This window comes from Mobula hypostoma, chromosome 4 (genome assembly GCF_963921235.1).
Source record: "Mobula hypostoma chromosome 4, sMobHyp1.1, whole genome shotgun sequence".
Lineage (NCBI taxonomy): Eukaryota > Metazoa > Chordata > Chondrichthyes > Myliobatiformes > Myliobatidae > Mobula > Mobula hypostoma.
Window position 1 is genome coordinate 115,156,314 of NC_086100.1, and position 27,704 is coordinate 115,184,017.

General features: G+C 43.3%; 1 protein-coding gene across 3 annotated transcripts in view; it reads left to right on the forward strand.

Moving 5' to 3' along the window:
* Positions 1–27,704, forward strand: part of tmem144b (transmembrane protein 144b) — a 109,704-nt gene that overhangs the window by 46,527 nt on the left and 35,473 nt on the right. Inside the window, exons 1-5 of one of the 3 annotated variants that reach the window (XM_063046404.1) lie at positions 222–277; positions 6,811–6,943; positions 10,734–10,925; positions 13,433–13,555; positions 20,045–20,144. In XM_063046404.1, coding sequence (XP_062902474.1) covers positions 6,847–6,943; positions 10,734–10,925; positions 13,433–13,555; positions 20,045–20,144 — 512 coding nt within the window. In that variant the 5' untranslated portion in view covers positions 222–277; positions 6,811–6,846. Of the gene's footprint in view, positions 1–221; positions 278–321; positions 1,048–6,810; positions 6,944–10,733; positions 10,926–13,432; positions 13,556–20,044; positions 20,145–27,704 lie in introns of those variants that run through there. The other 2 variants (XM_063046403.1, XM_063046405.1) reach the window with 2 other exon arrangements.

Consider the following 27,704-nt stretch of genomic DNA (forward strand, 5'->3'; position numbering starts at 1 on the left):
TTGCATGATAAACTTTCATCAAGACTGAAAAAGAAGGTGAAAAAAGCCAGAAAAAGGAGGGAGGGGAAGAAGTAGTACAAACTGGAAGGTGATAGGTGAAGCCAACTGAGGGGGTGAGAGGGGAGGTAGGTGGAGAAGGGGGGAAATGAAAAGCATGATGGTGATAGGTGGAAAAGGTAAAGGCTGAAGAAGGATGAATCTGATAGGAGAGTTGTCCATGGGGAAAGGGAAGGGGAAGGAGCAGCAAACGAAGGTGATAGGCAGCTGAAGAGAAGAGGTAAGAGGGGTGAGACATTGCCGGAAGTTGGAGGCTACCCAAATGAGCTGTTGTTTCTCCAAACCTCACCGGGGCAGTAGAGCAGAGCATGGGCTGACGCGTCAGAGGAATGGGAATATGGGGTGGATTTTAAATGGTTGGTCACTGTGAAATCCTTGTTGCGGACGGAGCAAAAGTGTTGGATAAAGCGGTCCGTCAGTTAAGGTCGGATCGCACCGTTGCCGCGGAGGCCGCTCCGGGAACTCTTAATGTGACGGTTCGAAGAACTGAGTGTCTGTTTCGAGAACTGGTTAAATAGCGTTAAAGAGAAAATAAGCGGAAATAAAAATGGTAAAAGCTGGGAATATTCATCTTTCCTCCCCGCAGCAAGTTGTCGATTAAAAATACCTTATCAACATACTACCAGTTATCAAACTTTAAGTTAACTATTTTTGTGGGCCTTGATGCCACGGGTTAATGTCCCTGCCTTACTAGGCGGGCGAACGGGGTTCAATTCCCTGACTGGAAGGCGTGATTGTTTTCATTATTCCTATTTAATAATTATTTACAAAGATCAATTCAAATAGTTAATTAGCTGTGGTGCTTCCTCACTGAGATGGAGAAATTTTTAAACAAAAACAATCAGACGCTAGACATACAGAGGCGAGAGGAGGGGGCCGGGCTATCGGTGCAAACCACGGCCTCGGATGTCGCAATCGTCACAGGAACAGCTGAGCTTTGAGTCATCAGCGCGGGTCACATGAACGAGTCGAGTTTGACTGAGAGAGACGGTGAGTGTCCCGGGAGAAATGGGCATATTGTTCGGGGAGCCTGGTCGTGTTCACTACCCGTGAACTGGATAAATCAGCCTTCATGTAGGCAGTTCCACCGTCGAACTGAGGTTGCAAACTCACCTGCCCTTTGCTAATCTCTCCATTCTCTGAGATGTGTCTATCTTGCTATCCGGCGAGAAGTAAAGAAAATAGAATCACGGCTTATATGAATCTCCGTTCTATCCGTCAAAAGCGGAACAGCTCGATGGCCAAATATTTTAATTCCTATTCTCATTCCCGTTCCGACATGATAGTCCTTGGCCTCTTGTACCAGGGTGAAGCCACCCTCAGGGTGGAGGAGCTACACCTTCTGTTCCGACCGGGTAGCTCCAACCTGATGGCATGATTTCTGGAATTTTTTTTCTCCCCTCCTTTTTTCACTCCTCTTCTCACCTGCCGATAACTTCCCCTGGGTCCCTTTCTCCTATGGTCCACTCTCCTCTCCTATCAGATTCCTTCTTCTCCAGCCCTTCACCTTTCCACCCACTTGGCAAGCCTCCTTCCTTACCCCACCCCCACCTTTTATTCTGGCCTCTTTCCTCTTCCTTCCCAGTCCAGAAGCGTCGACTGTTTATTCAGCGCCATAGATGCTGCCTGACCTGCTAAATTCCTCCAGCTGTTTGTGTGTGTGTGTTTTGGTTGCTTTGGATTCCCAGTGGCTGAAGATTTTAAAAACACAAACACGAGGAAATCTGCAGATGCTGGAATTTCAAGCAACACACAAAAAATGCTGGTGAACGCAGCAGGCCAGGCAGCATCTATAGGAAGAGGCACAGTCGACGTTTCAGGCCAAGACCCTTCATAAAGGTCTCAGCCCAAAACGTCGACTGTACCTCTTCCTACAGATGCTGCCTGGCCTGCTGCATTCACCAGCATTTTTAGTGTGTTGTCTGAAGATTTTGTCATGTTTATGATATGAACTTTGCTGGTCCCTTAATATGATATACTTCTTTCAGTTGAGGAAGCCGAGTGTCTGAATTTATGAAGTTTTGGATGTGGGGGCACAATCCATTTCAGAGGCTTAATTTTGTTTTCAGTTGACACGGAATTTTCATGCTCTTTGGGACGGCAATGCGGCTGTAATAATGTCATAGAGAGTACTGCATAGAAACAGTACACTCCCCCATAACTATCAACTACCCAATTTTACTAACTCAATTTTTAAAAATTCTCTCTCATGTTCACAAGAACTTCCCCACCGTCCATTCCCAGATTCTGCCTCTAGGGACAGTTTATAACCTAAGAACCAGCATGAATTTGGAACGTGCAATGTAACTTGGTGTCACCAGAAGAAACCGACATGTTCACAGTGAGAAGTGCAAACTCCACACAGAGAGTGCCCGACATCAGGATAGATTCTTGCTCTCTGCTGCTGTAAGATGGACTCAATAATGTTGGCATCAAAGACAGGCCTTTTGAGGAGTTCTTTTGAAGTGCTTCTTCCAGAAGTGCTGATTACCTCACTGACCTCGGATCATAGCTATGAGTTGGGTCCTTGTGTAGTTGAATCCTAAATCGTCCTGACACCACTGAAGAACCTATGTAGTGTTTATTGGATCTCCTGTAATAAGCCTCTCTCTGCCTTGAGGCCTTGAAATCTCTGCATAACAAAAGCTTTCTACTAGCTGGCCCCTGCTGCACAGCACTCCAGTCTCCTCAAAACCCTCCAAACAAGAGCAATAAAGAAAACAAAAGGTCCTCCGTAAACCCATTGTATACACTTTTGGAGTAACATTTCAAAAAAAGAGTGGTGACATTCAGCAGTGCCTGACTTAGCCTTCGGCTATTTGAGGGAAAAGATATAACAACAGAACATTACCCACGGTACAGGCCCTTCGGTCAATTATCATGTGCCAACCTAATAACCTACTCAGAGATCAATCTAACCCATCCCTCCTACATAATCCTTCATTTTGCTATCCATGTGCCTATCTAAGAGTTCCTTAAGTGGCCTTAGTGTACCTGCCACCGGCCCAGCTAGGCATTCTGCGCACCCCCCACTCCCTGTGTAAAGAACTTAAATCTGACATTACTCCTATTCTTTCCACCAATCACCTTAAAGTCAAGCCCCCTTATATTTGCTATTTCTGCCCTGGGAAAAAATTGATTCATGCCTCTTATCATCTTGTACACTCCTATCAAGTCACTTCTCATTTTCCTTCACTCCAGGGACAAAGGCCCTAGCTCGCTCAACCTTTCTTTATTAGACCTGCCCTCCAGTCTAGGCAGCATCCTTGTAAATCTCTGCACCCTCTTCCACATTTTGATGAGGCCACCAGAACTGAACACAATATTCCCAGTGTCGTCTAACCAGGATTTTGTAGAGCTACACGTTACGTCATGGCTCTTGAACTCAATCCCTGGACCAATGAAGGCCAGCACACCATACGCATGACAGCTTTGTGGGATCTGTGGACCTGGACCCAAGATCCCTCTGTTCCTCCATACCGCTAGGAATCTGGCTATTAGCATTAAAATTCGACCTTCCAAAGTAAATCACCACACTTTTCCAGGTTGAACTCCATCTGCCACTTCTCAGCCTGAGATGTCATGTAGTAGCCTACGACAGCCTTCTAAATTATCCACAGCTCATCAACCCTCACACCACCCGTACACTTGCAAACCCACCAATCCACTTCCTCATCCAAGTTACTTAAAGCAAGATCATGTAGTGCAGGGGTCCCAGAACCGATCCCTGTGAAACATCACTGGTCAACAACTTCCAGGTTGAATAGGCTCCATCTAAACCACTATCTGTCTTCCATGGACAAGCCAATTTTGTGTATATACACAGCCAAGTTTTCCTAACTCTCATGCCTTGTGACTTTCTGAATGAACATACCATGGGGAACCTTATCAAATCCATATCCACCACATCCACTGCTCTACCTTCATCAATGTGCATTGTCACATCCTCAACGAATTCAATCAGGCTCGTAAAGCATGACCTGTCCCTCACAAAGCCATGCTGACTAACCGTAATCAGACTGTACTTCTCCAAATGTTCATAAATCCTATCTCTAGGAATCAGCTTCAATAATTTGCCCACCACTGATGTAAGGTCCAGTGGCCTATAATTCAGAGGTTTAGCCCTACTCCCTTTCTTGAACAAAGAATAACATTTGCCACCCTCCAGTCTGGTCCTACTCCTGTGACCAGTGAGGATACAAAGATCATTGCCAAAGGTTCAGCCAGCTCTTCCCTTGCTTCTTGTAGTATCCCATCTGGCCTCCGTGACTTAATCTATTTTAACGTTTTTCAGAAGTTCCCACACATCCTCTTTCTTAACATTGACATGTTCCAGCATTTCAGCCTGTTTTACACTGTCCTCACAAACGTCAAGGTCCCCCTCACAGGAAAATATTGAAGCAAAGTATTCGTTAAGGACCTCCCCTACTTTTGGCCATCCACATGTGTAGAAAGCCTTGGTTTTTCTTCAATCCTACTCGCGGAGGCCTTCCTATGGCCCCTTCTAACTCTCCTAAGTCCATTCTTCAGCTTCTTCCTGGCTACCTTGTTGCTCTCTCTAGGCCTGTATAATCCTTGCTTATTGAACCTTAAGTAAACTTTTTTCTTCCATGTGACTAGATGTTCCACATCTCTTGTCAGCTATGGTTCCTTCTTTCCCTGCCTCAATGGGACTAACCTATCCAAAAACCCCCTACAAGTGCTACCTAAACAACCTCCGCATTTCTGTTGTGCATTTTCCCAAGTACATCTGTTCCCAGTTTATGCTCCCCAATTCCTGTCTAATAGCATCATTATTACCCCATCCCAAGTAAATAATTTCCCATAATATCTGCTCCTATCCCTCCCAAGGCTATAGTAAAGATCGGGAGGTGGTGGTTGCTATCTCTGAAATGCTCTCTTACTGAGAGGACTGGCACCAGATCTAATATGGCCTCTTCCCTAGTTGGTCTGTCTACATATTGAGTCAGGAATCCTTAAGAAGCTAAGAAATCCTGCCCCATCTGAACCCTTTGCACTAAGGAGGTGCCAATCAATGTGAGGGAAGTTGAAGTCCCATGGAAAAACTGTTACTTTTGCACCTTTCCAAAATCTGCCTCCTGAAATCTCCCAAAATATTAGAAGACGACTATCTCAAACCTTGTGCAGAGCTTGTTGTCTACAAGCAGCAATGATCCATATCCTGCGAGATGAATTAAGGAAATGGACTACCTAGAGCAAGTGCTTCAAAGCATTGGTAAGGTACTTCCAAATATTCTACAAAATCCTTTAAATCCAATGAGAAGGTCAGCTAAAGACGTAAACCAGCTCTACAGCTACCAAACCTCTTTGCTTGCATGTTCAAAGCCAGCCTCTTGAAACAGACCACTTTAAGCTTCTACATGACAAAAGATTAGCAGGAGGATTGGGGAATTTCTTTAGAGATATTTTCAAAGCTACCCTGAAAAAAGCCCAACATCCTCTTTGCCTTGTGGGTTCCCTGGAGTGTATCAGATCAAAAGTGACAAGAATTATCGATGATGGTAATGATTATCTTAGATCTCTTCATTGTAAGCGTGCAGAAGTCTAGTTGGAATGACAGAAAGAGTGCACCACCTCTCATTGCACCTATAGACCATCCCAACTCCTGCTCCAAATACAGCAAGGTGCAGGTTTCACAATGCGCTCATCGGGCACCCAGAATTCAAGAGATTCACAATTCACAATCGGTGCCGCAGCAACAACCTGGCACTCAACGTCAGTAAGACAAAAGAGCTGATTGTGGACTTCTGGAAGGGTAAGATAAAGGAACACATACCAATCCTCATAGAGGGATCAGAAGTGGAGAGAGTGAGCTGATTCAAATTCCTGGGTGTCAAGATCCCTGAGGATCTAACCTGGTCCCAACGTATCGATGTAGTTATCAAGAAGGCAAAACAGCGGCTATACTTTATTAGGAGTTTGAAGAGATTTGGCATGTCAACAAATACACTCAAAAACTTCTATAGACGTACCGTGGAGAGCATTCTGACAGGCTGCATCATTGTCTGGTATGCAGGGGCTACTGAACAGGATCAAAAGAAGCTGCAGAAGGTTGTAAATCTAGTCAGCTCCATCTTGGGCATTAGCCTACAAAGTACCCAGGGCATGTCTCAGAAAGGCAGCGTCCATTATTAAGCACCCAGGATATGCCCTTTTCTCACTGTTACCTTCAGCTAGGAGGTACAGAAGCCTGAAGGCACACACTGAGCGATTCAGGAACAGCTTCTTCCCCACTCCCATCCGATTCCTAAATGGACATTAAATCTTTGGACACTACCTCACATCTTTTAAATACACAGTATTTCTGTTTTTGCACATTTTTAAAATCTTGGATATATATAATTAATTTACTTGTTTATTTATTATTATTTTTATTTTTTTCTCTGCTAGATTATGTATTGCATTGAATTGCTACTATTAAGTTAACAACTTTCATGTCACATGCCAGTGATAATAAACCTGATTCTGATTGTGAATTGAGTGGAAGCTGATTCTCTTTGACTCTTGAGGGACTGCCCAAGAAGATTGCAATGACTCAGTTTTTCTCTGCTAATCAAACATATCAATGTTTTGCCATCTAAACACACTTAAGCCTGTGTAAATTCAGCTTCATTACAAGGTTTGGAATTGCATCACGAAGTTATTGTTTCCCAAGTAATGTAGGTGGTGTTTTGTTAACTTTAAAAGTATTTACAAACACTAATTTTAATACAATGTTTCCCTTGGTTTCAGGTATTTTTCTGTATCGTGTTACACCAATCTAATTAAATGGGCATCCAGGCACTTTGGGCAGTTGTATACAGCATTAGCATAATCTTCGTAACCCCAGCCATCAGCTATCAAGAAAATGGTGATATCAATTCTGGTAAGTAGAAGATTGTACATAACTGATAATTGGCTTCACAGCTTTTAAATAATTATACTACAGAATTTGTGGTAACAGGACATTCAGAGCTGACTTATTCCAGCATGGTTGTTGGATGTGTACTCATACTAAATCAGCGTACGATAGATGTTGTCGATGACTCACGAGAAGCTGCCCAAGGCTAACTGAAGGAATAGTCTGGGTTGGCTGATTGAAGTGAACACCTGCCTGAGAGATCGTGGTGGGAGGTGAATTAGTGATCCTGTGAAGTGGAGAGCATTAGTACCTTGGACTGCAAGCTAGTTGATCTCTTGGGGTACTGAACAGACAATGGGACAAGGATCTGATACTTGAAAAGCACCACTGCTGTATCAACCTTCAGAACTAAGGCTGACCCCAAGTCAGAGTGTCTGCCTTCTTCCTATACTGTACTTCTTCCTGTAGATGCTGCCTGGCCTGCTGCGTTCCACCAGCATTTTGTGTGTGTTGTCTGCCTTTACTGCTGCTTTTAATCTTACATATGAAGTAAGAGCAGGAGTGGGCCATCTGGCCCGTCGAGTCTGCTCCACCTTTCAATAAGATCATGGCTGATCTGGCCATGGACTGATCTCCACCTACCTGCCTTTTCCCCATAACCCTTAATTCCCCTACTATGCAAATATCTATCCAACCTTGTCTTAAATATATTTACTGAGGTAGCCTGCACTGCTTCATTGGGCAGAGAATTCCACAGATTCACCACTCTCTTTTTTGTGTCAGATCTGTGAGCAGAATTCTGCTTACATGGAAGAAGTGTGGAGGACATTGCTCCTGCAGAAGAGAAATTAATCCCTGAATGCATTATCTCTGCTTTTATAACAGAATTATCTAAAAATGCAGAATAAGCTGAGTGTTTTGTTTTACAGGGAGTACAGAGTTTATTAATTATAAAATTATTTATTAGAGATATGATTTTTCAGATTCGGATTTATTTACCACTGGTAGGTTGAAACATGCTGTAAAATGCGTCAATTGTTATCGCAAACAACGCACCCAAGGGTGTGCTGGGGGCAGCCTGCAAGTATCACCACACATTCCAGCGCCACCATTTCATGCCCACAGTGTTCAACACAACAATAGCACTGCACAACACACAAGGGGCAACAACAGCAGGACAAAACGAGCCCTTTTCCCACACCTCCACCCCCCTCACACACACAGGCCTCCAACCCTAGAACTGGCTGCCTTTAGTCCTTGGCCCCAGACACACAAACCTGCGGATATTGGGTTTCCAGACTCCAGTCTCTGGCCCAGGTTTGCAGAGATCAGGCTTCCTGCCTCCATTCTCTGGCCTAGGCACGCTCTCTACCTCTGGACGCACTAAGTTCTGGGCTTCGACATTTGACTTTGTCCTCCAGACTTCACCGACCCGAGGACTTGCTGATCATGGGTTTGACCTTTGGGCTCGACCCCAGGACTCCCCAATCACGGTATTGAACTTTGGCCTCAACCCCAGGACTCGCCAGTCACGGGATTGAACTTTCATGCCTCCTGGATTGCTGACCTTTGACCACAAGCGCCACAGGTTTTGACTCCCGGACTCACACGGACCTCCATCCAATCCTGCTGGTCAGCCCTTGTGACTCCCACCTGTACGGACCCCCCGACTTAGAATTCGGCAACCTGGGAATCGGTGTCCTCTGCAGAACGTTGGCCTTTGACCAGGGAGTGTTCCAATCTGCACTCTGAACACAAGCTCCTGCTCCTGGCTCTTCATTCACTTTCACCCTTGATCCTGAACCCCAACCCAACCCCTAACTCCCCACGCTGTCCCCCAAACCATCCCTAGGAACCTAAAAAATAAACAACAAGCCTGAACCACAACATCGACAGACATCTGTCCAACAGGGTCCTGTGATCGCAATAAAAATGCCCAAGACAATCACCTGCACAATTGTTGGGTCAGGCACCACAATAGCGGTACGCAACAAGTCCAGGCGACAACACGTACACCGTTCCATCGCTGTCCGGCAACTTACCAATGGTGTAGACCTGCAGTACCTGATGTTCTTAATATCCAGCAATGTCTGTGCGGTTGTAAAAATGACACAAACGACAAACAATTACTCCTTTGGTTGGACCTGGAGAACCCGCATTGAAATGTGCTGTGCCATCTTTCATTCATAGGACTTGTGAATCTTTACAAGGGCTCTGAATACTGACTGTGGTTAAGACTGCTGTCAATATGAATTATAGCTGGTATAGTAAAGGAAACAGAGGTAGAAGATAGAGCCATGTTCCTAGTATAGGTCAGGGCTAACTTACCTCCTGCAGGTCTTAGCTTTTGTTATCACATATCATTGGATGTCAAATTTCCTTCAGTGAAACCTCATTTGAAATAGTATTGCTGTAGTTTAGAAGAGGGCATGGATTTTCATTGAAACCTATCGAGTATTGAAAATCCTAGGTAAAGTAGATGTTGAGAGGATGTTTTCAGTAGTACAGGAGTCTCAGAATACAAGGATGTCCCTTTAGAACAGAGATGAGGAGAAATTTCTTTAGCCAGAGGGTGGTAAATCTATGGAATTCATTGCCACAGATGGCTGTGGAGGCCAAGTCATTGGGTATATTTAAAGCAGAGATTGATAGGTTCTTGATTAGTCAGGCGTCAAAGGTTACTGGAAGAAGGCAGGAGAATGGATTTGGAGGGATAATAAATCAGCCATGATGGAATGATGGAGCCATTTTTAATTTAACTTCATCAGTCCACAGGACTTGTTTCCAAAATGCATCAGGCTTGTTTTGATGTTCCTTTGAACTTTTTGAATAGAACTTTTTGGCCGCAATGAAAAAAAAGGGTGCAGAATTTCATGAAAAGAACACCTCTCCAACTGTTAAGCACAGGGGTGGATCATTCTCTGGTAGAGGGAAGAATAAATTCAATTAAATACCAGCAAATTCTGGAAGCAAACATCACATCGTCTGTAAAAAAGCTGAAGATGAAAAGTGGATGGCTTCTACAACAGGATAATGATCCTAAGCACACCTCAAAATCCACGATGGACTACCTCAAGAGGTGCAAGCTGAAGGTTTTGCCATGGCCCTCACAGTCCCCTGACCTAAACATCATTGAGAATCTGTGGACAGACCTCAAAAGAGCAGTGCATGCAAGATGGCCCAAGAATCTCTCAGAACTAGAAGCCTTTTGCAAGGAAGAATGGGCGAAAATCCCCCAAACAAGAATTGAAAGACTCTTAGCTGGCTACAAAAAGCATTTACAAACTGTGATACTTGCCAAAGGGGGTGTTACTAAGTGCTGCCATGCAGGGTGCCCAAACTTTTGCTTCGGGCCCTTTTCCTTTTTTGTTATTTTGAAACTGTAAAAGATGGAAATAAAAAAAGTTTTCTTGCTTAAAATATTAAAGAAATGTGTCATCTTTAACTTTATGCCTTTTGGAAATCAGTTTATCTTTTACTCGCTTAGCTATTCACAGTACCAGAAATTTTGACCGGGGTGCCCAAACTTTTGCATGCCACTGTATGTTTAAGGTGAGAGGGCAAAGTTTAAAGCAGATATATGAGGCAACTTTCTACTTACACAGAAGGTATTGCCAGGGGACATGGTGGAAACAGATAGGCAGCAACATTTAAGAGACTTTTAGGCAGTCATGTGAACAGGCAGGGAACAGGGTGCTATAGACTATATCCAGGCAGATGTGTTGGGAAGATAATATTTTTGTCCATTTCTCTTTACAGAGTGTAGAGGCAATGATGCACATTTCCTCATCTTTTGGGATTTTTGTTTTTGCAGATTACTGGAAAAGCCCCAATGTCACAGCTGTTCACACTTGGGATCAGCCCTCCATCGTGGGAATGCATAACTCAAACAAAACATCTGGACAAAATGGAAGTCATTTGGCATTCGGATTCGCAGCCTGTGCTGTTTCAGTTGTGTTTTTTGGGAGCAATTTTGTTCCGGTGAAGAAATATGATACCGGTGATGGTAATTATGCAGCTCTGCTTCAATTATCATGTATAGTACCTTGAATGCCATGCTATCTATTGCTAATGCTTGTTCAGATAGTGAGCTTCAAAATAATTTGCAATCTGTCCTCAAGGTATAAATGTGGCATTGAAGAATCCATTAACTATTATAAATTTTGTTTTTCATGAAATCATCACATTTATTGCTCAGCTGAAACATTTCTGTAAAGCTTTCAACATCTGTCCTGTCAATTCTTCTCAGTCTTATACATCTCATTCTCATTCTTTTAAATTCCAGAATCTATTGATCATTGTCAATTAATCTCTCCATTTAGGGCAAACTCTTCATCCCAGGAATCCATTCAATGAATCGTTTGTGCACTACTCCTAGACAAGTATATCGTTTCAGGATACAGAGACTGAAGCTACCTGTAGTACTTCAAAATAGCTTCAAGATAACTTACTTTTGTACTTCCAACTCTTTTGAGATCAAGCGCATAGAAACTTTCTGACAACGGAGACCATGAAGCTCACTAAATTCATGCCAGTTCTTTGTATAGCAATCAGCTTAGTGTGATTCTCTTGTTCTTTCATTGGAGTTCTTCAAATTATTTACTTTTTTTCCCTTTTAACTCTACCCCGTACTGTGATTACAGAACCAGACTTTGAGATCATAACCAACTCTTTGTAGATCCTCTTGTTTTTGTTACTGTCCTCTTTATTTACCACATTGCCAATTTTAACATCATCTGTAAATTTGGAGATTTTACCCTGCACACCTTTGTCCAAATGATAAACCAGAAAAACCTGTAGTCCAAACACTAACTATCTGGTGCTAGCATAGAGAACTAACCTCCACTCTGAAAGGCAGTAACTTAACACCACTCCCTGCTTTCTACATTAAGTTTTTATTTTTATCCATGCTGCCACAATTTGGTCTTTTTGTGAAATATTAAATGCCCTCTGAAAAGCCACATTGAGAATATAAGGATTAGAAGCAGAAGTAGGCTCTCTGGCCCCTCTTGTAATTCAAAAGATCGTGATTTATCTCCTGCCTTGGTGCCAGTTTCTTGTACTATTCCCATTTGCCTTAATTGCCATAATCTTTTGATATCTGTTTTGAATAAATTCAATAACTAAGGATCGTAGAGAATTGCTTCTCCTTTTTGTGCATTTTGGCTGTTGTTCCTCAAACTTATCAAAAATTTCAGTCAAGTTGATGAATGCAATTTGCTTTTAAGAAGCAAAAATCCATGCAACTCTCTTTCATTAGCTGCTTATAAAAGCTTCCCCACCAGTGAAGTTAAATTGACCAATTTGTAGTTGCTTGCCATGTACTCCTCAAACAAAGGTGCTCAAACTCCTCATTTTTCAATCCTCAACAACTCCCATGCATCCAAGGAGGACTGTAACATTTTGGCAAACTTTCTGCAATCTCCTTCACCACTTAACCTAAACAGTTCAAGAATGCACTACATTCAGACCAGTATTCCTTCTTTTCAGTTTGTATCTCCACTATTTCTATTTATTCTGATATACAGTGTTAACAACATCCTCTATGTTGTTAATAAAGATTGATATAAGGTACTTTCCACTCCCTCTATGTACAGGTTCCATTCTTGGTTCTTGTTACGACCAAGTTGCTTATCTTCAGATTGCAGTTCACACGCTTGTAAAAATTTTTTTCATTTCTCTTGTATGTTGATACTTAAAACATTTCCTTTTCTCATATAGTTTTACTTGCTAAATCTCTGGCTCAACTTTATCCTGTCCCAATATTAACAAATTGCATTGAAATTGGCCCTCCTCCAAACAGGAAGTTTACTGCTTGGCCTTCTCCTTTATCAATCTAAGTCTTTTGGTATGATAACCCCAAGTATTTGGTCCACTTGGCACACCTCATTCCCGCAGTAATGCATCCGAATTCAATGGGCAGAAAACATTCTGACCAAGAAAATTCTGAAATTATTTCAAGAATAGCCCCCCCCCACTGTCTTTTAACTTCATCCCAATCAATATTGGGGTGATAGAAGTCCCACAATTTCATCATCCAACAGTTCTTGCACGTCTATAAATATCCCCGCAGACGTCGTCCTCTATCTCCCTCTCACTGTTTAGTAAGCCAGTTTCCTGGTGGTGCCCTTCTTGATTTTTCAATCAGTTGGATTCTGTGCTGCTCTTAGTCCAGCACTGTAATAGCTCCTTAAGTAGTTCTGCCTCCTTGACTCTTTTTACTCTTTCCTGTTTTTTTAACAAAATGTTCAATTATTGCTGTGTCATCAAATTCCCACATACAGCAGCTACTTGTGCATGCAGCCCGGCATCCTTGCATGTTTTCTACATATATGTTGTTACACACGTTCTAAATTTGCCGCTGTTTCACTAAGTAATTTTTTTTATATGGGAACACGTTTTTTTCCGTCAGTGAACTGTGTGTCAACGTAAACCTAAGGATGGTGAGCTTGTAGAGCTGTGGGGACTGGGGAAGGGAAAACGTCAATACAATTCCAATTACATTTCTTTCAGGGTTATTCTTCCAGTGGATTCTTTGTGCAGGAATATGGGTTGTGTCTCTGATCGTCAACTTAATATTGAAGTGCCCTAAATTCTGGCCTCTTGCTATGCTCGGAGGTTTTGTATGGGCAACTGGTAAGTGTTATTTGTTTCTTAAGCCCAGTACTTCAAATGTGTACATGTGTGTATGCGTTGTAAAAATGGAATGAAATAAGAAAATGTTGACCTTTTTTAACCAAGCTGTTTGATATCTGTTGAACATATTGGGCCAAAAGTTGTTAGAATTAATGTGGAGTTTGTCTATCTGAGGAATTGGTGCAGCGGCGGAGTTTTCAAATTTGTGATCATTGGGATCTCTTCTGGGGAAGGCATGACCTGTACAAAGAGGAGGGTTACACCTGAATTTGAGGGAGGCCAATATCCTTGTGAGCAGATTTTTGAGGGCTGTTGGGGAGTGTTTAAACTAATATTGCAAGGGGGATGGGAACCAGAGTGATAGGTCAGAGGAAGGGGCAGTTGGTATACAGGCAGCACATAGAGAAGCAGGAAGTATAAGCAGTCAGTAGGACAAAATTGCAGCCATTGAAATGCAAGATGACTCAGGAATAAGATGATGAACATACTGTCCAACAAAGTCAACGGGTCCTTGGCAGTGCCCTTGTGCTTTGGGAGGGGGATGCCCCAGTTTTGGGGAAGTTGTGCTGTGTTTGCGTGGAGCCATTCCTGTGCCTTCTCCATGAGAAGTTGATGGGTTTGATTCGACGCAAACCAGACAATGGAGGTCATGCTTTCGGCTTACGGTGACGACGTTCTCTGCAGGAGTCAACTGGGAAAAGTGAGCTGGTCTTTTGGTAGGTCAGTGGCGATGGACTCCCTGCCTGAAAGGGTTAAAACTCTTGGAGTGGAGCGCCATGCGCCTCCTCTATCTGGGGGTCCATCTGCACTCCAGTGAGGAGGTCTGGCAGGATATAGAGATGAAAGTCTTTGCCCAGCTGGGATACCAGTGGAGCCTGCTTTGTGCAGTTTTGTACCGGAGAAATGCACTGGTCCTAAATCAGCCGGTGGCCCCCATGCACTAGTAGTGGCTGGTAACTTTGGTCCCAGCCACTGCTTTTGTCTTCAGCACCCAGAAGAAGCCAGAATGCAGAGATGCCAACTGTGCTGCTTCGCAACGTGCGGAGACGACTCCTGTGCAGGCTGCTTTCGCTTCCTTGCCCTTGCCTGCCGACCGGATAAGCCCTGCCCGTCTGTTTTACCATCTGCCGGCGGGGGAGGTCTGCAGTGTGTTTCTCTTCGTGCAGGGCTCCTTGCCCTGTACATTGGGGACCTTGGCTGGAAGGTGTTGCATTGGGCAGTGCCGGGTCACTGATGCCCTGTCCACCTTTCCTTTCCGTGTCTGGGATCAGCCAGTGTACCATGGTTATATGGAGTGTGGGAGCTTGCAGCCCCTGTTTGAGTATCTGAAGGGGCAGCTCGTGAAGTTTTGATTGACTTCAGCCTTCGCCTTCTGACATATGGGTACCCAGTATGGAGGGTGTAGGGTCACTTAGGGGGTCTACTGGAGGGGTTGCTCCTGAGCCCGGCAAAATGGCCTTCCGGGGGTCCAGGCAGCTGCTAGTCAAAGGCTCTGCCCAAGCCAACTGTCTGCCCCCTTCCAAGGTATGTTTGTACTCAAGTATTCTTAGGGAGGGAGCATAGCATGTGCTCACGATAGGCAAAGTGAGCGATGTCCAGGAGCAGTGGGCCTCCCAGGGAATTGAGTATCTCTAGATAGTAGTACCCATATTTTAATTTGAAATTGTTAACAGTCTTGTAAATCACTGATGTTTGTATTTTGTGAGTAAATAATTTTTGTGGCTTTTGTTAAAAAAAAATTCTCCAACATTATGGCCATTAGGGAGACTTGGCTGGCATGAGGCAGGTTTGGCTGCTGGATGTTGCGGGGTTTGGATGTTTCAGAAGGGACGGAAGGGAGGTAAAAGAGGTGGAGGAGTGGCATTCCTAATCGGAAAGGGAGGATGTCATGGAGGGATTGTCCACTGAGTCCGTGTGGGTGGAAGTCAGAAACAGGAAGAGAGTAAGCACTCTATTGGGAGTGATTTCTGTTTGTTCCTCAACATCTGTCATTACTTGAGGGCAGAATAAGTATTTTGGAAAGATGCAAAAATCACAAGAGTTGTTTTCATGGATAACTTCGACTTCCCTAATATTAATTGGCACCTCCTTGGTGCAAAAGGTTTCGATGGGGCAGAATTTGTTAGGTGTGTCCAGGAACGATTCCTGGTGGAAGATGTAGACGGGCTGACTAGAGGTGAGACCGCAATGGATCTGATGTCAGGTAATGAACCAAGTTCAGTGTCAGATCTCTCAGAGGGTGAGCATTTCGGAGACAGTGACCACAATTCTCTGACTTTTACTATAGCCTTGGAGAAGCATAGGAGCAGACTCTGTGAGAAGGGGAATTATGGTGCTATTAGGCAGGAATTTTGAAGTGTAAGTTGAGAATGGATATACTCGGGGAAGCATGCAATGGAAATGTGGATGTTGTTTAGGGAGTACTTGCAAGGAACTCTGGATAGGTTTGTCCCCTTGAGCCAAGGAAAGGATAGAAGGGTGAAGAAACCATGGGGACTTTGTAAAACTAGCTAATATGGTAATATGCTAACCACTATGCCACATAGTGTAGCAGTTAGTGCGATGGTATAGCAGCTCAGGGCATCAAAGTTCAGAGTTCAATCCCAACGTGCTCTGTAAGGAGCATCTGTACGTCCTCCCTGTGGAATGTGTGAGTTTTCTCCAGCTCTTCCGGTTTCCTCCCACAGGCCAAAGACCTGTGTTTACTGGTCACTGTAAAAAGTCCCGCGGTTAGGTTAGGGTTAAATCATGGTTGTGGGGTTGCTGAAGCAGCGTGGCTCAAAGGGCCAGATGGACCTACTCTGCACTATATCGCGAAATAAACAAACAGCAACGTGAAGAAAAAGGGTGTGCTGGGACTTCTGAAAAACGTTATGATAGGTAAGCACCTGGGACTGGAAGGGAAATGTCCCGTTTGTCTGTGGGAAACGGGGGAAGGAATTGCTGGGGAAATGCCCCAGGTCTCTGTGGGAAACAGGGGAAGGGATTGCTGGGGAAATGCCCCGGGTCTCTGTGGGAAACAGGGGAAGAGATTGCTGGGGAAGTGCCCCGGGTCTCTGTGGGAAATGGGAAGGGATTGCTGGGGAAATGCCCCAGGTCTCTGTGGGAAACAGGGAAAGGGATTACTGGGGAAACGCCCTGTTTGTCTATGAGAAACAGGAAGGGATTACAAGGGAAATGCCCCAGGTGTCTGTGGGAAACGGGAAGGAATTGCTGGAGAAATGCCCTGTTTGTCTATGGGAAATGGGAAGGGATTGCTGGGGAAATGCCCTGGGTCTCTGTGGGAAACAGGGGAAGGGAAATGCCCCGGGTCTCTGTGGGAAACGGGAAGGGATTGCTGGAAGGGAAATGCCCCAGGTCTCTGTGGGAAACGGGAAGGGATTGCTGGGGAAATGCCCAGTTTGTCTATGAGAAACGGGAAGGGATTGCTGGGGAAATGCCCCAGGTCTCTGTGGGAAACAGGGGAAGGGATTGCTGGGGAAATGCCCCGGGTCTCTGTGGGAAATGGGAAGGGATTGCTGGGGAAATGCCCCAGGTCTCTGTGGGAAATGGGAAGGGATTGCTGGGGAAATGCCCCAGGTCTCTGTGGGAAGCAGGGGAAGGGATTGCTGGGGAAATGCCCCAGGTCTCTGTGGGAAGCAGGGGAAGGGATTGCTGGGGAAGTGCCCCGGGTCTCTGTGGGAAACGGGAAGGGATTGCTGGGGAAATGCCCCAGGTCTCTGTGGGAAACAGGGGAAGGGATTGCTGGGGAAATGCCCCAGGTCTCTGTGGGAAGCAGGGGAAGGGATTGCTGGGGAAATGCCCCAGGTCTCTGTGGGAAGCAGGGGAAGAGATTGCTGGGGAAAGGCCCCAGGTCTCTGTGGGAAGCAGGGGAAGGGATTGCTGGGGAAAGGCCCCAGGTCTCTGTGGGAAACAGGGGAAGGGATTGCTGGGGAAAGGCCCCAGGTCTCTGTGGGAAACAGGGGAAGGGATTGCTGGGGAAATGCCTGGGTCTCTGTGGGAAACGGGAAGGGATTGCTGCATCCTTGGCAATGATGTTTGTGCCCTCACTGGCCACAAGAGTAGTGCCAGAGGATTGGAGGTTCAAGAAGAAGAGTAGCAATAACCCTGGGAACTACAGACCTGTCATTCTCACTTCAATGGTGGGCAAATTATTGGAGAAGGTAGAGCAGCAGATGTGCCATATATCGACTTTAGTAAGGTTTTTGATAAAGCTCCCCGTGGTAGGCTCATTCAGAAAGTCAGGAGGCATGGGATCCAGGGAAACTTGGTTGTGTGGATTCAAAGCAGGCAGAGGGTGGTTATAGATGGAACTTATTTTGCCTGGAGGTTAGTGACTAGTGTTGTTCTGCAGAAAGCTGTCTTGGCATTTTTTTTTAAATTTCTTGGATGAAGAAGTGGAAGGTTGTGGTTAGTAAGTTTAAAGATGACACCAAAGTTAGTGGAGTTGTGGATAGTGTTAAAAGCATTCATGAGTTACAGTGATGCATCGGTAGGATGCATAGCTGGGCTGAGAAGTGGCACATGGAGTTCAACCCAGAAAAGTGGGCAGTGATTCATTTTGAAAGGTCAAATTTGAAAGTTAATGGCAATGTGGAGGAATAGAGAGATCATGGATCTAGGTCCATAGATCCCTCAAAATTGCCGTGCATCTGAGAGGGTTGTTAATAAGGTGTATAGTGTGATAACCTTTATTAGTCAGGGGACTGAGTTCAAGAGCCTCAAAGTAATGCTGCAGTTGTATAAAACCCCGGTTAGACCACATTTGGAATAATGTGTTCAGTTTGGGTCGCCTCATTATAGGAAGTACATGGAAGGTTTGGAGAGGGTGCAGAGGAGACTTACCAGCATGCTGCCTGGATTAGAGAGCACGTCTTCTGAGCATAGGTTGAGTGAGCTGGAGTTTAACTCTTTGAAGGAAAGAGGGTGAAAGGTGACTTGATAGAATTATACAAGCTAGTAAGAGGCATAGATTGAATGGATAGCCAGAAACATTTTTCGCAGGGCAGAAATAGCTAATACAAGGTGCATAATTTTAGGGTGATTGTGGGGGGATATCAGAGCTAAGTTTTTTTTCACACATGGAGTGCTGAGTGTGTGGGACATTCCCAGTGGTGGTGGTAGAGCCAATTTAGAAACTTTAAGATGGGCACATGGATGAAAGAGAAGTGGAAGGCTATCTGGGAGGGAATGATTAGATTGATAACAGAGTAGGTTGAAAGGTCAGCACAACATTGTGGGCTGAAGGGCTTGTACTGAGCTGTAATGTGTTCTGTTCTAATATGACTCACTTTTATTTGTGTCTGTCTACCCTGATAATGATTGCCATCCCAACCTATGCTCGGGAAACTGTGCATTTAAACTGTGAATTTTTAAATTTTAAACTGTGCATTTTTCCCACATTTAAACTTTCCATTCCTCCCTAAATTGTGGCCTTGTGCTGTCGATTTTCTTACCTAACAGGCCTCCAGTTTATTTTTCAGACTGCTTGTGGGTGGCACATCAAAAGAAATTGAATGAAATTCTTACAGAAACTGCTTCCAGTTTGCATTTTCAGCACCTTACCTTGAATAGAATGTAAATGAAGGTTAAGATTTAGGCCTTGACCTTTCAAATTTAAATACTATAACATCAATGTAAAGTGTTGATTCCTTCTATCAAAGCACTAAGAATTAATGAGTAATATTTCATGTTTGGGGTTAGGCAGGGAAAGCAATACAACATGCAACTAAGAATAATTTCATTTTTCATATTTCATAGTGATACAATGAATAGATTACAAAAAATAGAACTAGATCTGCCCCTCAACAGTACCTCAGTTAGAGTCTGCAATAGTTATGCATTGACTCACATTTGCCATACATTACAAGCTAACTCACTCAATGGGCACTTCAGTCTCAATAGTGCTATCAAATTTTTTATTTAAATGAGTGGTAATTCCCATTTCTACACCTCTAATCCAGCCCAATATTGTCAACTTGCTATGCCAGTCATTTCATTGAAATTGGTTTTGTATTTGCTAAAAGTACATTATTTAAAACATTTTTTAAAAATGACATGATGTATACCTCAAAAAGGTTCTCAGCCCGAAATGTCGACAGTTTATCCCTCTCCATAGATGCTGCCTGGCCTGCCGAGTTCCTCCAGCATTTGGTGTGTGTTGCTCTGGATTTCCAGCATCTGCAGGGTCTCTTGTGTTTATGACATATTTCCAAACTGTTTCCAAACAGTTGTAAGTTCATCACAATATTGTCATTTAAAACGAATACATGAATACTTTAGTGGAAGGTTTGCATAAATGCTGTTAACATGAATCGAGGTGCAAATACCAGGTAAGCCTATTAAACCAGAAGGTTACAGAGCATAATTTCCTAGTTGTCTGTCATAACAGAGTGGTCCATAAATCTCAGTTTCAGTTCTATTATGTTTATTTAACAAATGAATCTGAATTCGAGAATTAATGTTTTGGTTTCCTATCTTTGTTTTTAGGGAATATAACTGTTGTTCCAATTTTGAAAACTATTGGTTTAGGCCTTGGAGTTTTAATCTGGGCGGCATTTAATCTCTTGATGGGATGGGCTAGTTCTAGGTAAGTCCAGATAACAAACTGCATTGTCCCAATAATGACATCACTTTTACTTTAGACTGAAAAATATAATTGCCAGTTGCGACTTTTTATTAGGAATGAGTTGATATTTTCCAACTATTGTTCATTCATTCTGGCACTTTGATATTACAGTAACTTTCAGAGGAACTTGAATGTCACTTCACTACAGCTTTGTCCATTGAGTAGCCTTGAAAAATTGCTACAGACTGTATCTGGGATTAATTAGTGTATGAAAGTGAATGTTTAGTTATTGTTTGTACTGAGATGCAGTTGACATGATTAGGTAGAGGCCAGATGTTTCTTCATTCTAAGTGAAAGAGGCAATTGTTGGGTCTAACGGTCCTGAGCCAGGGTTACTGTCAGGACTGGAAACTTTCCCTCCTCACCCAGCGGATAAGGCAGAACAAGCTCCGTACTGTGAATAAGCCTCGGAAAATATATCTTTAGGCACTGGCTCTAGTACCTTCTGGCACCTTGTGCCTGTCATCTATCAAAGACTGAAAAACAGGTATTTTAAAAAATACTGTAAAAAAATACTGTAAATATTAAGGATGTTAATAATTATATATTTAATTAAAACTAGTAATTAAAAGCAATAAAATAAAATTAGTACAACACTTATCTGCATTTAATGTTTTCCAAAAAGTTAGTGAGTTCATTTAAATGAATGGGGAATGGAATCGAAGAGCAGGAGAATATTACTTCACCCACATACCTCACTACTTAAATCACATACTGAGTGCTGCACACAGATTTGGTCATCAAATTATAAGAGTGGTGCAATTGCACTGGAGAAGTACACAGGGATTTTGCAAGGAATTTTCCAGAGCTGGAATATTTCAGGTATGAGGAAAGTTTAGATAAGCTCTGGTTCTTTTCCTTGGATCAGACAAGGCTGATGAGTTAATTGATGAGATGTCAAGGTAGGGTAACTGGGACAAATCTGTTTCCTTAACAAAGGGCTCGAAAGACAAGAGCCATGGAATGTAAAATAATTGGAAGAGCGATTAGAGGGAGAAGAAGAAATATTGTTGTACCCATGGTAATAGATTTATGGGACATATGGCATGGTCGTGGCAGAAATCCACATTATATTTAAATGATACTGTGATGTGCAGGAATAGCCGAGACTGGTGAGCCTGACATCAGTAGTAGGAAAGTTATTGAAAGGTGTTCTAAGGGACCAGCTATATAAGTATTTGGATAGACAGGGACAGATGATGGATAGTCAATGTGGCTTTGTGCATGGTTAGTCATGTCTAACCAATCTTAGAGTTTTTCAAGGAAGTTACCAGGAAAGTGATGAAGGCAAGGCAGATGTTGAGTACATGGACTTCAGCAAGGCTTTTGACAAGGTTCCGCATGGGAGGTTGGTCAAGAAGGTTCAGTCGCTTGACATTCAAATTGAAGTAGTAAATTGGATTATTGGCTTTGCAGAAGAAGACAGAGAGTGGTTGTAGACGGTTGCCTCCCTGACTAAAGGCTTGTGACTAGTGAAGCGTTGCAGGGATCAGTGCTGGGTCTGTTGTTGTTTGTCATCTATATCAACGACTTGGATGATAATGTGGTAAACTAGATCAGCAAATTTACAGATGACACCAAGATTGGGAGTGTGGTGGACAACAAGGAAGACTCAAATCTTTCAGTGGGATCTGGACCAGCTGGAAAAAATGGGCTGAGAAATGGCAGGTGGAATTTAGTGCAGACAAGCGTGAGTTATTGCATTTTGGGAGGACCAACCAGGGTAGGTCTTACAGTGAGCAGTAGGATACTGAGGAGTGTGGTAGAACAGAGGGATCTGGGAATACAGACACATAAGTCCTTGAAAATGGCTTGGCAGGTAGATAGGGTCATAAAGTTATTGACAAATTGCCCTTCATAAATCAATGTATTGAGCACAGGAGTTGGGATGTTATGTTGAAATTGTATAAAACATTGGTGAGGCCTAATTTGGAGTATTGTACGCAATTTTGGTCACCTACCAACAAGGAAGATGTAAATAAGATTGAAAGAGTGCAGAGAAAATTTATAAGGATGTTGCTGGGACTGGAGGACCTGAGTTATAGGGAAAGGCTAAATAAATGAGGACTTTATTCCCTAGAACGTAGAAGAATGAGGGGAGATTTGACAGAGGTGCAGTATGCAAAATTATGAGGAGTATGGATCGGGTAAATGCAAGCAGGCATTTTCCACTGAACAGCTACGAAAGGTCATGAGTTAAGAGTGAAAGGTGAAAAGTTTAAGGGGAGTATGGGGGGTAACTTTTTCACTCAGAGGGTGGTGAGAGTGTGGAACAAGCTGCCAGTGCAAGTGGTGGGTGTAGGGTGGACTTCAGCATTTAATTGAAATTTGGATATGTACATGGATGAGAGGGATATGGAGACCTGCGGTCTGGGTGCAGGTCGATGGGACTAGGCAGGTGAATGGTTCAACACAGACTAGATGAGCCAAATGGCCTGTTTCTGTGCTGTAGTGTTCTATGACTCTATAATAATGGATGTAGTGCTGGAAGGTGGAATTGGGCTCAGAAACTATCTTGACCAGCATGGAACCATGGTGAACTGGTCTCAGGTGTCACAATTGTTGCATGACTCCAAGATATTGACATCACAGGTTTATGGTAAAGATACTTAAAAATGAATTAGAACTGTTAATTTATCCCTGAAATATAATTTGAACCATTTTTAAATTGGTGATATGAACATGTGGAGACTAGTTCTGTGGGCTATAACCACTGTGTGTGAAGTGAGTTGGGCAGGTGAAGTGAATTTCTGTCTCTCTGGGTATTAGCTTATATACAAAATGATTGACTTGTTTCCCCTTTAAATACATAGTAATTACTTCAGTTAATAAACATGTTTTGTATAGTAAATGAATATACCAAGCTGGCAGTGAGAGTGTGTGCGGTTCTGAAAGATTGAGGCCAACATCCAGAACACTCTGTTCTTGGGTGTACTTTTCCTGCATTGCAATCCTTCATTGCCTAGGGAGAATAACATTCTCGACAGTGTGAAGGAGAACTTTGGATTTGTGTGTACAACTAATGTTATGTAAATACAGAACGTACAAAATAAATTGACATTTACATCTGGCAGTTTCTGTTTTTGGTTTAAGTCCCATGAGGCTTCATATTAGTCTGCATTAGGTATATAAAAATATTTCCACGAATAACAGCTTGAATTAGTTTCAGCCATACACAATATTCAGTGACTTTCTCTAACAACACAGAATAACAATCTGTGCAGAACGGCCAGTCAGAATAAAGTTAACCTAATTTGTTTCTCATTGAGCCATCTAGGTTGGAGTAGATTTTATTTAACAAATGGAGTTCCAACGTATATGAATCTCTAATCAGAGTTCTTGCTTACATTGGAAAGTGGGATAAATTGTAGATTTTTGCTAAAGATATCCGAGGAGCAGTTATTTTGAATTGGGGAACATAGAAATTAAAATTACTATTTTAGATTATTTTTCAATGCGTAGAGCCACGAGCAACAACGGCTCCTTCTACTACCCATTGTGTTTTCCCCTATTCCTTCTTCACCTTTCCTGCCTATCACCTCCCTGCTTCCCCTCCCCCACCCCTTGATCTTTCCCCTTACTGGTTTTTCAGCTGGAACCTACCAGCCTTCTCCTTCCCACCCTCCCCCCACCTTCTTTATAGGGCCTCTGCCCCTTCCCTCTACAGTCCTGACGAAGGGTTCTGGCCCGAAACATTGACTGATCACTTCCACGGATGCTGCCCGACCTGCTGAGTTCCTCCAGCATGTTGTGAGTGTTGCTTTGACCCCAGCATCTGCAGAGTATTTTGTGTTTACGAAAATTATATCTTTTGTTAGAAGTACAGGACAGTAGTCAACATCTTCATTAATTTAACAGTTGAACTATTGCCCCCATGCAAGATTGAATCACAGCCTTGTAACGTGGAGACGGTGAATTCAGTATCAGCATTTGAAGATAACGTAATGCAGTTTGCTATTTCCACAGGCCAGCAACCTTATTGCTTATTTTGGTTTATCAAAGCAAAACCGATGTGAGAGGGCCTAGGGGAGGAGTGGTGAGTGCATGAGAAAGTAGAAGTGAGGATTTTAAAAAACGCTATTGCAAAAACTAGTAAGTATCCATAATTGCTGGTGAACGCAGCAGGCCAGGCAGCATCTCCAGGAAGAGGTACAGTCGACGTTTCAGGCCGAGACCCCCAGGATGCTGCCTGGCCTGCTGTGTTCACCAGCAACTTTGATGTGTGTTGCTTGAATTCCAGCATCTGCAGAATTCCTCGTGTTTGCAAAGTATCCATAATTGCTTTGAAGCCATTGTATCCTGAGATGATTATAATCAATTTTTGGCTTCTGCTGCCACCAAGTGGTCCATAGAAGTATTTTTTCTCTGAAAGGCAGTTTACTTGAAGGGCAGCAGAGGTGGAATTAAACAATCAAGGAAAGCTTGCAAATTTATTTTCTAAAACATTATGGATATTAGAGTCATATATGATCTTCAATTGTATTTATTTAGATCAAAATTGGCCCATCAGACTTTAGCGTGTGGGCACTAAGCAACTTTGACTTTGCCTTCTTGACAGTTTCGGGAGGAGGATCCAAAATCCCTGACCATCTGGCCACTGCCCCAGTACAAATCTGCATGAGTTTGGTTGATTCATGATTGCCTTCAATTCAGGAGAGATAAGGGTAATTAATAAACACCACCCATGCATGAATAAAAACAAACTGTTGGTTCATCCTCTACTTCTATTTTGCATTTATTTTTTGTTTCTGTACTTGGAGTTCTGCATAACACTAGGGGGCAGAAAACGCTGGTGGGAGTTGTGTACAGGCCACCTAACAGTAGTAGTGAGGTTGGGGATGGTATTAAACAGGAAATTAGAAATGCGTGCAATAAAGGAACAGCAGTTATAATGGGTGACTTCAATCTACATATAGATTGGGTGAACCAAGTTGGTAAGGGTGCTGAGGAAGAGGATTTCTTGGAATGTATGCGGGATGGCTTTTTGAACCAACATGTCGAGGAACCAACTAGAGAGCAGGCTATTCTAGACTGGGTGTTGAGCAATGAGGAAGGGTTAATTAGCAATCTTGTCGTGAGAGGCCCCTTGGGTAAGAGTGACCATAATATGGTGCAATTCTTCATTAAGATGGAGAGTGACATAGTTAATTCAGAAACGAAGGTTCTGAACTTAAAGAAGGGTAACTTTGAAGGTATGAGACGTGAATTAGCTAAGATAAACTGGCAAATGACACTTAAAGTGTTGACGGTGGATATGCAATGGCAAGCATTTAAAGATCGCATGGATGAACTACAACAATTGTTCATCCCAGTTTGGCAAAAGAATAAATCAAGGAAGGTAGTGCACCCATGGCTGACAAGGGAAATTAGGGATAGTATCAATTCCAAAGAAGAAGCATACAAATTAGCCAGAAAAAGTGGCTCACCTAAGGACTGGGAGAAATTCGGAGTCCAGCAGAGGAGGACAAAGGGCTTAATTACGAAAGGGAAAAAAGATTATGAGAGAAAACTGGCAGGGAACGTAAAAACTGACTGTAAAAGCTTTTATAGATATGTGAAAAGAAAAAGATTGGTTAAGACAAATGTAGGTCCCCTACAGACAGAAACAGGTGAATTGATTATGGGGAGCAAGGACATGGCAGATCAATTGAATAACTACTTTGGTTCTGTCTTCACTAAGGAGGACATAAATACTCTTCCAGAAATAGTAGGGTACAGAGGGTCCAGTGAGATGGAGGAACTGACGGAAATACATGTTAGTAGGGAAGTGGTGTTAGGTAAATTGAAGGGATTAAAGGCAGATAATTCCCCAGGGCCAGATGGTCTGCATCCCAGAGTGCTTAAGGAAGTAGCCCAAGAAATAGTGGATGCATTAGTGATAATTTTTCAAAACCCTTTAGATTCTGGATTAGTTCCTGAGGATTGGAGGGTGGCTAATGCAACCCCGCCTTTTAAAAAAGGAGGGAGAGAGAAACTGGGGAACGATAGACCGGTTAGCTTAACATCGGTGGTGGGGAAAATGCTAGAGTCAGTCATCAAAGATGTCATAACAGCACATTTGGAAAGCGGTGAAATCATCGGACAAAGTCAGCATGGATTTGTGAAAGGAAAATCATGTCTGACGAATCTCATAGAATTTTTTGAGGATGTAACTAGTAGAGTGGATAGGGGAGAACCAGTGGATGTGGTATACTTGGATTTTCAAAAGGCTTTTGACAAGGTCCCGCACAGGAGATTAGTGTGCAAACTTAAAGTATATGGTATTGGGGGTAAGGTATTGATGTGGATAGAGAATTGGTTGGCAGCTCAGGAAGCAAAGAGTGGGAATAAACAGGACCTTTTCAGAATGGCAGGCAGTGTCTAGTGGGGTACCGCAAGGCTCAGTGCTGGGACCCCAGTTGTTTACAATATATATTAATGACTTAGATGAGGGAATTAAATGCAGCATCTCCAAGTTTGCAGATGACATGAAGCTGGGCAGCAGTGTTATCTGTGAGGAGGATGCTAAGAGGATGCAGGGTGACTTGGATAGGTTACGTGAGTGGGCAAATTCATGGCAGATGCAATTTAATGTGGATAAATGTGAGGTTATCCACTTTAGTGGCAAAAACAGGAAAACAGATTATTATCTGAACGGTAGCCGATTAGGAAAAGGGGAGGTACAACGAGACCTGAGTGTCATTATACACCAGTCATTGAAAGTGGGCATGCAGGTACAGCAGGCGGTGAAAAAGGCAAATGGTATGCTGGCATTCATAGCAAGAGGATTCGAGTACAGGAGCAAGGAGGTACTACTGCAGTTGTACAAGGCCTTGGTGAGACCACACCCGGAGTATTTTGTGCAGTTTTGGTCCCCTAATCTGAGGAAAGACATCCTTGCCATAGAGGGAGTACAAAGAAGGTTCACCAGATTGATTCCTGGGATGGCAGGACTTTCATATGATGAAAGACTGGATCGGCTAGGCTTATACTCATTGGAATTTAGAAGATTGAGGGGGGATCTTATTGAAACGTATAAAATCCTAAAGGGATTGGACAGGCTAGATGCTGGAAGATTGTTCCCGATGTTGGGAAAGTCCAGAATGAGGGGTCACAGTTTGAGGATAAAGGGGAAGCCTTTTAGGACCGAGATGAGGAAAAACTTCTTCACACAGAGAGTGGTGAATCTGTGGAATTCTCTGCCACAGGAAACAGTTGAGGCCAGTTCATTGGCTATATTTAAGAGGGAGTTAGATATGGCCCTTGTGGCTACGGGGGTCAGGGGGTATGGAGGGAAGGCTGGTACAGGGTTCTGAGTTGGATGATCAGCCATGATCATACTGAATGGCGGTGCAGGCTCGAAGGGCCGAATGGCCTACTCCTGCACCTATTTTCTATGCTTCTATGTTTCTTTCTTACTCTCACATCTACTTCTTTGCTCATATTAAATGCTTTCTCTTGGTGATGATTTTACTCTTCCAGCCATCAATTTCCTTTGAAGCACAACCCATTCTGAATTGCCGTGGTTGAATTTTTGTATAT